Source organism: Episyrphus balteatus, chromosome 2 (assembly GCF_945859705.1).
Source record: "Episyrphus balteatus chromosome 2, idEpiBalt1.1, whole genome shotgun sequence".
In the NCBI taxonomy this organism is placed as follows: Eukaryota; Metazoa; Arthropoda; class Insecta; order Diptera; family Syrphidae; genus Episyrphus; species Episyrphus balteatus.
Genome location: NC_079135.1, coordinates 37146548 through 37162709, shown reverse-complemented (window position 1 = coordinate 37162709; position 16162 = coordinate 37146548). Strand labels below are relative to the sequence as shown.

Genomic DNA, 16162 nt, shown 5'->3' with positions numbered 1-16162 from the left:
ATCCAGAAATTTCTGTGACTACTCGTATATGATTAAATAGTTCAACAAATATTTCAAAATTCAGACAATAAATCCTTATTCATGATGTACTTATCTACTTGTATATTGTTTCAAAATGCAGCATTTTTGCTGTATTCCGTATTAAATTCCAACAAGAAATTCTTTTAATTCCACACGCACCATCGATAATTTACATTACTTTGCCTCTAAGTTGATTTCCAATCAGCTTTTAGGTTTCAACAACCCCCAAATTTGCACATAATAAAGGTTTTTACTAGTTTATTGGGACATAGTCTCTCCACTCCATTCCAATTACGAGCTCATTTACACTTACTTGAATTTCCTTAGTAAGGTATTCTTTTCGCACAACATCGAAAAAATATACCTTTCTACTCTTGAACACTGCTTCACCTTTAATATTGTAAAGGTATCAACATTAAAACAACCCCTTTCTAACCATAACAAAAAAAAAACAAGCCAACACCTTATACTACTACGTTGTGAAAGCTACACTGAACAAAAAAATATTGAATACAAAAAAACTGCAAAAAACATGACTTTTTGTTAAAAGTGATATGAAATAATTAAAATTAGTCAGATTCTGTTAGCCTCGTCTCCTTGATTACAAAAACATCCCTGACTGATACTTAATTCGCGCCCAAGTCCATAAAAACGAGGCCAAAGATGCGTTTTTCTAACTTTTTAATAATTTGTGGTTACCGCTTAAAATGTATCGCATCTCTCAGGGGCGGATCCAGGATTTTTTTCTGGGGGGGGCACAAGGGACGGATTGGCAAAAAAAAACAGCAATAACAGTTAGAAATAAAGTGAAGTACCATACGACTGACTAACAAGCAGAAAATTTTAACGACCCACAGTGGTCTAAAACCTGGCCAAAAATATTTAGGCACATTTCCCACATCAAATAGGTACCAAATGACCAAAAAGTTATTCGGAAGGAAAAATTTTCATTTTCTTGTTACAGTAAAAGCCACTTAAGTGCTAACCCTCTTACTCCTGGATTAGCCGGAAGAAAAAAAATATAAAAAACCAGAAAATGCACTTACAATTCTGTGCTATATAAAAGTTAGTAATCTATTCTTTATTTAATTTTTTGACTTAAGTTGTTTCACCAAATAGTTTTTGAGAAATTAAGTTTTAAAGATGAAATTTTGAAAAAAAAAATGTTTACGTTTTTTAATTGATTTTGTATAAAATTTTGCAATATTATGGACATAATTATACCATTAGTTAATGACCTAGTAGTTTTTAGTCAAATACTAAAGACTTCATTCTAATAAATATTAAAGTTCCTAAGAATAACAAAAAAAAACTGAATCATACTTTTTTGCCGGGAAACCCAGTTTTGTTTTTTTTAATTTGCATTAACCTTTTGTAACCCAAGGTCGTAAATTTAAAAATTAATAAGTCAATCGATTGGCCTTTATTTTTAATAAAACACGTATTTTTTAAAAAATTCAATAAAGTCATTATTTACTTAGTTATTTCGATATTTTGGGAGTAAAAAAAAAGTTTAAATAATTTATTTTTATATAAAAATGCAAAAATTCAAGCAAAAAACTATCTAATATTAATTTTTAGGCACTTTCCTAAAATCCAAAAATAAAACTCCGTGGGGTTTACTAACAAAAACTATTTTTTTTTCTGAATTTTGTTGTTTTTACACAAATTTGCTTATTTTCAAAAAAAGCCCAACTTTCAACATTAACTGTCAATTAAAAACTATTGGTGCTATTTATTAGAAATTAGAAGTACTATTTCGATAAAGCAATACTTAAAGATTATAATATTAGAAGCTTCAAAAGAAAAAAAAAAAAATAGTTTGTAGAGGTTTTATGCAATCTTTTTCGGTTTATTACAGAAATGTCACATGGGGCTACAAGGGGTTAAATTGTTTTATACCTCAAGAATATTGTGTTCAAATTGTAGGTCTCTTGGAGCCAAATTGACCAAGTTATGAGTATTTTAATACTTCCCTTAGGAACGTTTTAGTCTTTTAGTCCAGAGTTCAAAACTTTAAATCGTTATCCCCACAACTAATGTTTTCAACGCCGGTGCTCCTCATAACTTCAAAACTACTGCACCGATTCTTTCGAAATTTGGAACACTATTTTTTTTACATATTTTTAGAGGTATCCCTGGAGAAATTTTCTCAATAAAATAATATTTATAAAAATCTATAAGTATAAGGGTCGCTTTTGAGGAGTTTTTTTTCAAGGGGTCTTTATTTTCGAGGTGCAAACTTGAGCAAACTTCTGAAATGCAAGTTTGTTCTACATATCCAGCAGTTCTATAATATATGGTTTATGCAATTTTGTGACGTGTTCCGCTATTTTAAAAACACTAATGTTAAAAAAAAAAAACAACGAAAAAAGTGCAAATTTTTTAACCCCTCTGTATGAAAAAATAGAGTTGCATATACCTACAATTATTTTTTTTATATCATTCAATGTCATTCGATGTCCATATCAAAATTTTTCACCAAAATCACTTTGAAAATTCACTTTTTTTTTAAATCCCAACCCAACAAATAGCCGTTTATTTATTTGTGAGGTGGAGCTTTTCATGGGAAAGGGATGCAACAATCAACAAAATTCGCATTTTCAGCCAGAAATAGACAAGAGTTTCACTCAAGTTCTTCCTGTTATTATTCATATATTTTTAAAACTCTTATAGTTTGATTTCCTTTAAGTATGAACTTTAAGTTCTGGGGGGGGCACGTGCCCCCGTGCCCCCCCCCTGGATCCGCCTATGGCATCTCTAATCTTCATGATTACAAAACTGCCCTCGATTCCAAAAATTCCAATCTTCTGAGTCATCGTAGCTCTCTTCACTGTAATCACCCACTTGGAATATTTATAGTTTCCAGGAAGACTTAAAATGTCAACAGTTTTGATTGCAACCATTGATTTATGCATTCATTGCATTTTTGCTTATGATGGCTTTTCCAATTTTGACTATAATTAAATTTTATGTTTACACTCGTGCGAGTCAAAATATATTCAGAATTTTGCAATAAAATTTCAGGAAATGGATTATTTATTTACCATTTTGATTGATTGTTTCATATTTAAGTTGTGTTTTTAAAATCAACTATTTTGAGTTGCAAAATTATATTTATAGATTCTATAGAAAACCTATAATAAAGTTCGTTGTTATGAATCGGTTTATTTTAAGAATAGATGTTACTATGAAAATTAAATATTTTTTTTCGAAAAAAGTTTGGGGTTTGTATTCAACGGCTATTTCTACTGCAAAATATGCTCTTGAAATAAACGATTTTATATTTTATTGAGAGGAAGTTTTAAAAATTTAAGACTTCGTCCAGAGAATTAAAGTAGAAATTGGCACCAACTTGTGTCTCAATTTAATTCAATATTTTATTAGATTTGTGCAATGTTAAAATCAACAAACTGTCACCGTTACGCCAAAGGTTCCAGCCTCGACTTATACGTATAGTATAAGTCGAGGCTGGTTCAAAGAAAAAATTTTTTTTTGTTCATAGTTATTTTGAAAATATTGTTGGAAATGATGAAAAAAATTCTGTAAAAGTTAGTTAATATTAATATTAAGTACTGCCGCATCGCAAATTTCAATTACATATATGATTTAAATGGGAAAGATTGTGTTTTTTGAGTTTAGAATTTTATAACTTATTAATGGTACGACGGTATTAGGAATTTGACAATTAAATAAAAGGATCTGTGAAACCAAAATAAGACTTAGAATACAACAAAATTCAAAAAATTTGACAATTTTTTTTTTTAAACTTAATAATTGCGTCTAAAAATTGAAAAACAATGAGAAAAAATTAAATTTTATATTTTAAAGTTGAATAACTTTCAAACATGGCTTTAAAAACGATTAAAAGGAGGGGTGTAACGATGTCGAATACTTGGGTCTTCTCCAGGATTTGAAGTCCCGAGTAAGATTGAAAGTTGAATTTTTGAAGAGACATTTTCTTTGACCGCCAAAAAACTGCTGTTTACGGAATAACTTCCGCCACGCTGGCTGGCTGGCTGCGTGCATCTGTGGCTCGGCGGTGGTTAAGCAAACAAGTTATTTAAGATAAGGTGCGACGCTGTTCCAGCGGAGTTCCATTTTTACATATCTAGTCAATGGTAGATTTTCAAGCTAAGTCCAATTACATCATCAAAAAAAAAAACCTTGAAAATTACGAAAAAAATAGGTATTAAGTTAGCTTAGACTCTTTGTCAGCCTTTGGTGCTGTGGTGCCTTTGGTGCTTTTTTGCATCAAAATTCATTAGCACGGAATTAGCACAAAGTCCGAACGTGGGTACCATATTAGTAAAACACACTTTTAGACCTCTTAATGCGCTATTTCATGGATAATTTTTTAAATTAGCACAATTTTGACATCTCTTTTATTTATATTTCATTAAATAATTGAATATTTTGGGGTTATATGGTTGCCAACTATGTTTTAAAGTAAATATTAGAAAACATGATATAATGAAAAATTTCAATGTTTAATATGACTAAGAATTTATTTTTTCGGTAAATTCAAATATATATGAATTTTTCTAATTAGTTTTAAAATACTAAATTCAAATCCGAAGTCGGAAAAAAAAATTAATCAGTCTCTTCAGAACGTAAATTTTGAACTTAAAAGTTTCTCCTCCTGTGCAGTAGTGAAACTTGACCTTAATGTGACAGTTCTTTAGCAGACCTTCCGAAAACTTAAGACTTTGGTGTTCCTTTTAAAAACAAATTCGAAACTCTTCTCATCGAGTTGCCGTTTCACTTCCTTATAACCTCTTGTTTTTTGAAGTTGGCAGGAAATGATAGGTCCCTTCCATTCTTGCAAACCAATAGTTTGGTTGAGAGCTGTTAGTCACTTGGCATTGCCCTATCATATAATCGTTGTATCATGCCACAATTACTTGTTATTATATTTCAAAAGTTTGAGATTTCCGGGTATTCTACTTTATTTCTCTGAGTGTAGACTTCATGAAAAAGACCACAAGTACCAGCAGTGTGTGGCTTAAGTTTCATTTATACAACATGATGGGAATGTTTTAGTTTATAGTAGCAAGGTTTGCCGTAGATTAGCACGTTCGTCGCGTTATTTCAATTTACTGTTATAGTTGGCACCCCTTTTGCGACGGGGGGAGGACGATTTCCTTTTATTTGAAAATTTCATTACCTCGTAAATATATTTATAAGAAAACTCACACCTTTTTATTTTCTCCCATAAGGATCCATTCCTTTATATACGCGTGTAAATTTTATCAGCATAATACTTTTGATATTTTGTTGTTTTTTTTTTGCCTTTTTCTTTATTATGTTTTATTTTAAACTTTCTTTTTATTTATTTTTTTTTCTTTATTGCAGGTTCAACTTTTTTGAATGACAACGCGGGCAAACTATATAAGGGTGTTTTTTTTGTGTTGTTTGGGGAAGTGTTTGCTATAATTGAGTGCTTTTTCGATTTTTATCAATAAGAGAAGCTTTTTTAATTGCGGACACAAAAAGAGAAAGGCCGGTTATATAGAAATATGTCAGAATCTACATCGTTTGAATTGGGTTCGGTGGATAGACCAACTCGATTTCAAGTTAACCCAGTTAATCATAGAAAAAATGATAAGGACAATGGCAAGGACGATGTTCCACATGAAGTTTACAGACGGTTGACAAATATTGACGGAGAACCTGTCGAGGATGACCAATTTAATGAAGATGCTTCTCAAATGCCTCAGCAACCACGAACTCAGAGGTAAGTTTGTAAACACACTTTGACATTAATTTATAATTTATTTTGTTTTGAAATTTCTTACATGGCAATAAATGAAAAGTGAATAGTTTTTTGTTATAATTAAAATCGAAATTTGAGTTAAAATAATGAAAAGGGGTTGAGAAGTCAGCAACAAAATACCTATAAACAAAAAAGAGCATGGGCCTATGTTGGTGTTGGTTCAGTGCAGTAGATGCCGGTGTATGTGGAGGTTTGGGGTACAGAAATGTTTTATGTCAAATTGACCACTGTTCGTGAGAGATCCAAAATTGTTGTACTGAATCTGTTGTACTACCGATAGCTTCTTGCGGAAAAGCAGCCACATTCTAAGAAGAATGTTGAACGGTTCGTTCAGTGTTGAAATTGACATTAAACCTTCAAAGTCCTGTGCGCCACATAGCGGGACTGGAATGATAAGGGCTTTGCTGGTCAATTGCCTTCTCAAACCGAAGTAGCAGGAATAATACACCGTTCAATTTCAGCGCTGTTGTTGATGTCTGTGTTTAGCGAAGCCTAGGCAGATAAATTTTTGTACCATTTCAAACTTATGGCTATCCATTGTGAAGATTTTGTACAATACGTTGATGATGTGTACTTGATTTTGTTTTTTTTTTTTTTCAAAACTTCCGCTATGTCAATATTTGGTCGATGGTGGTGTTTTATGGTCTTAAGCGTTAAGCCTCACAGAGATGAGGACAAATTAGATTGTAGACGAAGTGCTTCAGACTCTCTTATAATACGGCAGAAAAGATTTAATAGGCGATGTTAAGAAGATTGATTCCTCGCAGTAACGAGTAACCCTAAGGTTAAAAAAATGGTAATATTAGCGAACCTGGCCGAACAGTTGTGATTTTGATGATATTTTTTTATTTTCAAACGACTGTAATTATTAAAAATTCTTTAACCTCTATGGGTTAAAAATTGGCGTTGTTGCCGTATTGTTTTTTTTTTTTTAATTTAAATGAAGATTTTCGTGTTAAAATTTAATAAATTAAATGGTTCAAAAAATTGTGTAAGTTATTCAAGGTAAAAAAATATATGGGAGTGAGGGATAATCTTAAATCATTTAAGCGGTAGAACTAGAAATTTTTCTCAGAAATCGTCTTCAAACACAAAAAAATAATTGAACAAAACGGCAACACCAACAATATTAAAATATACATTTTTAAAAAGAAGCTAATTCATATTTGTAAAAGTAGAATAAAAAAAAGGAGTTGAAATGTTTTTGGAAAACTGGTTCTCCAATTCAGAACTTTGAAAAAAATTAGGTAGGTAATTGAAAAAAATTGAACATGTCTTTTTTCAAAACTTTTCTTGTTTGAATTTATTTTTCAAAATGTGTTGGCAATATGTATTGAAAGTTAAATTCAGAAAAGGAAATGGCAATACGTAGCAGAGTTATAAAAATAATTTAAAAGTTTTTCATATTAAAAGAATTTTTTTAAAGTGTTAAAAAATTTTAACTATCTATTTATTTTTTACTTTTTGTCTTTTATTTACTTGATTTTATTTAAAAAATAAAATGAAAATTTTAATTGTGTTAGTGTTGCCACGCTGTTAAAATAATTTTTTTTTGTTTGAAGTTAATTTGTGATAAAACTGCATCTGCCGCTAAAGCGATGGTAGAATGTCCTTCACTCCCATATAGTTTTTTTTTTCCTAAAATTACTTAGACAACTTTTTGATATACATATGTAATTTAAGTTTTGAAATTCAAGCAAGTGTCTTAATTTAAAAAAACATACGGCAACAGAATGTCACACAGAAGGTTCTTGGTTTAAATCCAGCCAATACCACCTTGACTTTTATTCAAAGATAGGATTGGCCTATTGTTTGAGTATTGTTGGCATGAAGAAGTGCATATCACCCAAGCAATTTGGTCTCGGTAAATATCTGAAATTCCACGACAATCATTTTTGACAAATTCTATAATAAATAAAAACATTCATTTTTTAATCTTTCACGTACTTTTATCTAATAAATCAAATAAAGCAAACATTAATTTTATTTGAAGTCACATCTCCAAGTCACTTGACTTGTGTCACATTCATGCAAAAAAACGCAATAACATACTCTCATCGTCTTACTACTTATTCTGTCCCATTTATATCAATAATTCCTTTGGATTTTATTTTTAAAGTCAAAATCAAACATTCCAAATTCCTCCACAAGTATTGAGATATTTCTTTAAAAAAATAAAAAAAAATATCACAAAACCAAAGGATACTTTCAACTTGTTGAGTTGCAACAGACGAAGAAATCGAAAATAAAACGTGAAGAGGGAAATTAAACAAATCATTCATCAGGCTTATCCAAAAGTTTATATTCCGTCTTTAAAATATAAAAAACTCGTAGGTAATATCCTTATTCTTAAAAATATAAAGGATATCTTCAAGTTCAAAGTAAAAAAAGAATTTATTTTTACTGCCAGCCAGATGCGATACGAAAATCCGTCTTAAGATCATACCAGGATATGAGGCAACAAGGAGGCTATAAAACATTTATGTCAAACAGCAGGACACATTTTGTCGTTTCACACAGAACAGCCAAAAAAAAAAAAAAAAAAAAACGTGAAATGAGAAAAGACAAATTGACTTTAAATCGCATTACTGGCAAAGTGTGTTTGATTTTATTTATTTTTATTATTTTACTCGCGATAAAGTTGATCCACATAAAGGACTTACTAAAGAATTCATAGAAAAAATTAAACTCAGGATGAAAATGAAATATTAAAATGTGGATGAAAAGGACTTAGGTACAGCAAAAATAAAAAAAAACATGAAAGTCTTATATTTAAAGAATAAATGCTCTAGAAAATATAAAATCCCCAAAACTCGAAATCTTAAAAACTCAAAATCAGAGACAGCCAAAAATTTATATTATTTATGGTTAAATCAAAGTTTTTGTAATATTTTATGTATGTCGGTTTTGTGTTTAAGAATGTTCCATATTTCGGAATTTATCGGTTTTTTAGAGTTTTTATCTTTTTTCAAAAACCCTTAGGTAGGTACAGTATTGACAATTTCATACGACTCACTTTGACCCATTATTTCGTGTTACAACAACGATTTGTGTGGGGTACACTTGTCGATTTCGGTTTTTGTGGTCGTTGTTTCTTCGAAGAAACAACTTTTTAAGCGTTCAGTTGATTTGATTCATTTTGAAAAATTGATTTGATTTCAGAGATGAAAAACGAAACCAAAAAAATGAAAAAAAAAAAATGTTGAAAAGTACTTTTTGTTGGAATTGGATAAAAGTTTTGTATTAAACGTTAAACGAGTAGGTATTATTTTTTTCCTTCTTCAGGTATTGTTAAATGTTAAATGTTATCGATATGTTGTAGGTATCTTCAAGTAATTGAAATTGGGAGAGGAATGACTTGTTTAATGTCAAACCTATCACTTAAGGTTATTTGGTGATATTTTTTTTAGCTTGTTCAATTTTTGTTCATCATTTTGTTACGAGACCAAATCTCAAAATAAATAAAAGTTAGTTATTTGTTAATTAAACTTTTCCTTTATATTCACTTGAAGCTTCTTCATCGTCATCTGTTTTTTGTCAAGTCGTTATCAGTTTTCAAACATGACCAATATAGAACCAAATATAAATCTCTTTCATTATTTTATCCCAGAATATCTTTAACGAAAAACACTGCTTCATTTACATTTTTGCTTCTTTTATCAACATCATTACTTTAAAGATTGTTGTTGTAAGAAAAAAGGATGGGAAATTGGGAAAAATTTGAGAGAAAAGCAAATCACTAGGAAGAATTTCGATTGTAAACTGCTTTAAAATATTTATACACTTGTGAAATGTTTAGTCTTCAGAATGGGCGTTGATGATGATTAGCTGTAATTCGAAATAAAACATGTTGATTCACTTATTCTTGAATATAATTTTTCTAGCTTAAAATTAGAAATTGTGAGCAAAAAATTGGGTCCTGATTTTTTTTTTTAAATATAAAATGAGCAGACACATCCAAACATTTGGCTTGATTATAATAATTATCCTTTTTATTAGATTTTTTTCGATTATTTTATAATTTTTTTTTAAAAACTTGCAAGATTGTTTACTGTTGATGCTAAACTCATCAGTAGGTACTAGGTACCCATAAGAATATTAAACAAAAATTTGCTTATAACTTTATAATTGATTTTATAAGATTTAAAAAAAGTATTAAGAATTGTATTTAAAATTATAAAAACTCCTTTTTAAATAATTTTAATCTCCAAATAAAATATGCAATAATTTGTTGGATAACAAAGAATTACTGTTTTTTTTTTTTTTTTGGGAAATTGTATATAGGAGCTGTTTTTAAAATTGATTGTTGGTACAAACATTTTTTTAAAATAAAAAAAAACTAAGAGATTAAACAATACTTCAAAAAAAAAAATTAAAAAATTGATTTTTCAAAAAAAAAAAATTTGTAAAGAAGTCAAAAATTGTTTTTTCTTTTTAATATATCAGTTTGCTTTAAACATAAACAAGTAAAGTTTTCTTTAATTCTTTCATCATTTAACTTCAATAGTTTTGCATGAAAGGGTTGAGCAAAATATAAATCTCAAACTGAATTCCAATGTTTTTAACAGCATTTAGTCATTCACCTTTTACAATATTATACTTTTATCACCTCTTGATACAACTTCTCCATATTTTCATTGCACTTGGAAGTTGTTTTCAAAATGAAAACAAACAAAAATTAAATGAACTTCCATAGTAAAAATTGTATAGGTATTTTAAATTCGTACATTTCGGAACTGCTAATACAATAAATCGTAAGAATTTCTTAAGAAATTTTCTCTAAGCCATTGTGTAAAGTGCATACAACGAAATCCATACAAAATATAATTTCCGAGATTTCTGTTTTATGTATATAAATAAAATTAATTAATTTTCCCAACAAGACCTTGTCACATTCCAAACTGCTCAAACTCGACTTATTTCTACTCGAATAAATTCTTCCTTTAGGTATCCTTAATAAATAAATCCTTATTTGCGGTGACACTATAAATAAACCCATGAGCAATACTTACGACACCAATAAAAGCCCGTTTAAGTACTTTTTATGTCACTAAAGTCATTTAAACATGGCACCCATAAAATAATTCATATAAATATTTATATATATTTCAAATAAGGATTTTAATAAAACCAAAAAAAAAAAATGTCCTATATATGACGATTTGATCCCTTTTAATAATACAAATGTAAGCTAATAAAAACAGTGCCTTTTTTTTAAGATACATAAAAAGTTAAGATGTTTTTTTTTTCGATGAAACTAAAGAGTATGAGAGAGGAACCATGGCATTTCCGACCATAAAATAATTTCCCCATTCAATATCCTTGTCATCAGAGAGCGAAAGTATAGAAAGTCAGAAAATCACACAAAAACGAAAGTATAGATGATGAAAAAAATGGTCATAATGCGTTAGAAGCACCTAAATACTCTAGCAGCTCCTTGAATGTGTCTTATATGTATATGTGTGAGTGTATGTTGTGTGTATAACAAAGTAATCCTTGAATAATGTGGAATTTAGCTGTGAAATTTATGGCTTTTAATGGAACCAAATAATTAATTTTCCTTCATTGCGAATGCGAAAATTTCGGTAATGTAATGTTTTTTGGCTTTTAGTAATTTGTCACATAAACACACAGCATTGCACAGAGCGCAAAAGATGTTGTTAGATCTGTCTTACTTGAGCTATTACATTTGGAGATTTTTCTTTCTTTAGATCTTATATATGAGCCAAATGCTATTACTTTGACATTTTCACATTTTGTTCATCACCATTTAGGATTAATTTAGGGGCAAGCTTGATTTAGAGATGTATATGTATGGTCTATAGATGATGGTCAATGAGCGAGAGTGTCATATAAAATAGATCCTAGTCCGAAGTCGTCAAACCTATAGAGTGACAAATTGGGATATAAATTGGGTCTTGATTTCGTTTCGGGTCCGCAACAACAACAGCAAATGAAACTCTTTTTCATCCTGGCTTTTGCACAAATGTACAAATGGAAAAATATGTCAAAAGGACCTTAACATAAGGCGACCTAAAAGAAGTGACCTTTGTTCTTGTTCGGGTAGATTTATGGATGTTATTTGGTAAGGCATCAGTTTTTTTTTAAGGAACAGCTTAGATTGGTAATCAGTTGTACCAACATTTAAGGAATAAATGAATATTAGCTACTTTACTCAGCTAACAAAGTTGAACCTGTATCGAAAGGACAAAGCAATGATTAGATTTTTATAAGCAACACATACCTAAACTAAAACAAGCAAATCAATTTTTATTGATTGATATGTGCTTTTCATCAAATAAAATGCTGATTTTTACTGGTTTTTTTTTTATTTGTTTTCATTTTATATAAAAATAATTTGGTCTTAAATTTTTGAATGCAATCAAAATTCAATTTAGATCAGCATCCTTCAAAAAAACATCAATAAAATTTTCTCTTAATTTTTGTTTGCTAAAATAGTGTCTGTTTCTTAGTGTTCTGTACGCTATTAAAAACTGAGAGGATGAATTTAAATTGAAAAGATAATAATTGGGTTTAGTTTTAGTGGTGCAATGTGCGATACAATTATTATTTATTATTATTTTTTTTTTTTTTTTGATATGAAAAACTTTGTATTTTTGTCAATAGTATCTATGTTTTATTGCTCACGTGTATTTGATTAGAAATTTATTCAAATAAAATCCAAAGTATAAAGTTAAAAAAAGTTGTGAAACTCGTTTATTTTTTTTTTACCCCTGACAATGTCAAGATCCTTGAAAAAAAAAAAATCTCTGAATTATTTCAAAAGTGCCATTCTTGATATTTTTCTATATTTTGCTAAGGGTGCAATATATGCACACTTTGCAACTCAGATTCTCAGTCTAGAAATTAAACCATCTTTCATATACCTAAAGAAAATATGTAATAAAATGTTGGTATTTCTATAAGAACCCTTTAATTAATTTTCTTTGACACTTTTTTTCATTAAAAAGAAAAAATACAGACAAGTTGTACGCAATTATCCAAGAAACGAATGATGCTCAAGGGAGTTAAAAAAAAGTTAAACTCTAAGTGGAAAATAAAGGATAAACATTATTTGACATGAAACAATTATTTTTTCAAAAGAAAAATGAAAACAACTTGTTTTCTCAGATTTCTAGAAGACATAATAAATAAAAATGACAGATGTGTATTTTATTTAACACTCTGTTTTGTTTCTGAAAATAAATTTTCTTCTATCCAAGGTTCAACTTAGACAAGCTCGTAAAACTTAAGCTACCCTCGACCGCCTTCATCAACGTAATAGAAGGATTAAAAGTTTTATTTGCTTTTCTTTCTGCAAGGACATTTTTCATTAAAATCTGATACTTAACTTGATTGAAATTTTAGTCATTTTTAATCAGGTAAAATTACTGATGGGTATGACAATTTACCACACATTTAATGGTTTTTATATTGAATTTCAAATAACAATTAAATTCTATGGAATTAATTGTGGAAAACGTTCTTATCTAACGTGAACAGAGTTCAAATTAATTTTTAATCCACTTAAAAAAAAAATATGAAAAATGTTTATTTAAAATATTATGGTAAATAACAATTTGTTTACTTTAATGAATTGCACCTAGTAGACTAATTTTTTATATAGACTCAAAATATTAACACTCAAATACTAGTCTAATGTTGCACACGTCCTTACCTGTGGCCATAAAAAAATTCTCGCCAGCAAGGAAGTAAAAACAAAAATCATAAAAAAGTACGTATACACCGCAGTGTACGAAGAGTATTTAATTTTCTAATGTCCTTGTTTAATGTTAAACTTAAAGAGAAGTTATGTGGTACCTTAATATATTAAAAAAAAAAGCTTAAATCCAAAACGAAAATATTTTGAAGATTTAAGAAAACTTTTCCCAAAACACAATATAAACTTAAATTTCCTGATAGTTTTTACCCACATTATAGTAAGTGTATTAAATAAAATAAAAACATATAACAGAGAATTTGTATTTTTTTTTTTCGGATTAAGTTGTGCATTTTATTTAACTCTTTTTTATTCTGGGAAAAATGCATTTATCCAACAAAGTTTTAAATATTTTTTTGTCAATTATTAAATTCCATGAAAAAATCCTGAGAAAAATGTATCGTTGTACATATTTTCATTTCAAAATACTGTCCATTCTATTTTCATATATACATTTTGTGCAAACCCACGATATTTTGTTTATTTTCGAATGATTTTTGGTGAAATATGTAGAATATGGTTAAATAATTTCAAAAGAAGTCAATTTTATTAAATTTAATGCGTAAATTAAATTTTCCATTAAAAGTTATAACATTTAATATTTTTTGTAGATTTGTTTTTGTTTTTATTTTCCAAGAAACAGAAATGAAGATTAAAAAGAGGTTAACCACAACATTTCATTCTCTTAAATGATCCAAATAATGTGGGAAGGTTGGTAAAGTTGAAAATTTAATCATGCAATCCCAGGAAAACAAAAGATATTCGAATATTCGAAATATCAATTACTTCTTGGAAAATAAAAGGGTCAAGGACTGTCTTCCTATAAATTGAACTCCGGTGAAAATTCATAAAAGAAAAAAGATGAATATTAAACGCATTTAGGATATATGAAGAAGTGTTCACTCTATTGAGCATACATTATAAGGGTTTTTTTTTTTTTTTTTTTAATTTCAAGGGCTAAAGAATATTTCCTTTTTTTTTTTTTGTTGATATTTTCTCTTAACCTTCATGGAATACATAGTACCTAAACCTGTTCGAGCATATTGTAGAGTATTTTTCTGTTTAAAAAAAAATGGAAAATCAACCAGAAATAAAATCATTGTTTTTTATTTTTCATTTACAGAATACAGTCAATCAAAAGCAGTTTTCGGGATAAGGACAAACCATCCCGATTTAAAGATCTACAGACCACACGTTTTCAAGTTGACCCACGTAACGAAGACTCAGACGATTCAAATGAATCCAATGAAGATCGTGAATTACTCGAAAATGAGTATGACACGAAATATGGAAAAAGTTTTCGGTAAGTAATAAAAAAAAAAAATATATAATTTTTATAAGTCTCCCAAGGGATTGCAAATTTGTGAAGCAAACAAACTTATAAATTAATAAAAATTAAACATAGGTAAATATTTGCGCTAAAAATTATTTGTACAAAATTTTATTAAGATCAGAGAATCTGTTTGATTTAACTTGTTTTAGACCAGGAGCTCTCAACAACCAGACAGACATCGTGAAGAGTAAACAATTTATATTTACCTATAATTTTTCGCTAGGGACAAGCGGGTCGCCAAACTATGTTGCATGGTTATCTTTCTTCTCTTCCAAAGACTGCTCACCGTTTACTTTCTAGCTGGGCTTTCTTTGACCACTCTTAGTTTGGTCATGCATCGGAGTTTAGAACTTTTAATTCAAGCTGTATTTTCTTTGATTGAAATGGACCTTGAACACTACGAATCGATATAAAACTCGGTACAAAAGTAAAAAAAACTGGCGCCCGGGCAGGGACTTTAGAAGGTTCAACACAAACTCGGATCATAAACCGTTCTCGAATCTTCAAAAGAGGCCTACGATTACTAATCACTGATCAAACTTCAACACCAACTACTTATTGTCATTTATCACTCAAAACCTCCTTCAGCTTGGTCTTCTCTTCTTCTTGTACAGCTTTTATTAAAGCCTTTTGTTGTCTTCCTTCGCTTGACCTTCCCCTAGTCTCAAAAGAAAGCAAAGCATTGATTCTTCCCTGCACACGATTGACTATACTTTCAGTACTCGATGTGAAAACATTTTCAAAACACTGCACTCCATTATGATTGAGCAAATTGAAGTCGAGCTTGACGGTCCCGTGGCAAGAAGTCTTATTGAATTGAATAACGAACGGTTCCTCTTAACTGGCTGACAAATTAAAGGAATAAGACGGGCGTCCGATTAACAACGATTTCGAAGAGAAGTCATTCCCACGAATCTGTCATCTCCAAAGTTTTCAATTTCCCTGAACCGTTTATAAATTTTATTTTTTTAAACCATTTACAAAGAAATGGGTTAGAACAAGCTGTGGGGCAAGTGTAAATTGATAAAACTCCTTCCTGCAATAGTATAATTGGGCGTTCTAATAAACTCTCATTCACTTTCTACAGAAAATCAAGCCTTTTAATTTTCTAACTTCACAATTTTTTTTAAATAATACCAGATATCCCCTTAAACTATGTCAGGGATTTTATGAATTTGACCTTAGTATGAAGTTCAAAACTCAAGCTATTAAATGAGAACCAAAATATTTCAGCACAAGCACTGTAACCATGGGAATTGTTGTTTTAAAAATGTCAAAAGGGAGTAATTTCTTATTTGGAATTTGTTTAACG

The 16162-nt window shown here is 29.4% G+C and overlaps 1 protein-coding gene across 5 annotated transcripts in view; it reads left to right on the top strand.

The window, feature by feature from the left end:
- LOC129911948 (bumetanide-sensitive sodium-(potassium)-chloride cotransporter) overlaps positions 1 to 16162 on the top strand; it is a 195042-nt gene that overhangs the window by 107693 nt on the left and 71187 nt on the right. For all 5 annotated transcript variants that reach the window (XM_055989981.1, XM_055989979.1, XM_055989983.1 and 2 more), the window contains 2 exons: positions 5377 to 5758; positions 14641 to 14820. In XM_055989981.1, coding sequence (XP_055845956.1) covers positions 5541 to 5758; positions 14641 to 14820 — 398 coding nt within the window. In that variant the 5' untranslated portion in view covers positions 5377 to 5540. The remainder of the gene's footprint in view (positions 1 to 5376; positions 5759 to 14640; positions 14821 to 16162) is intronic.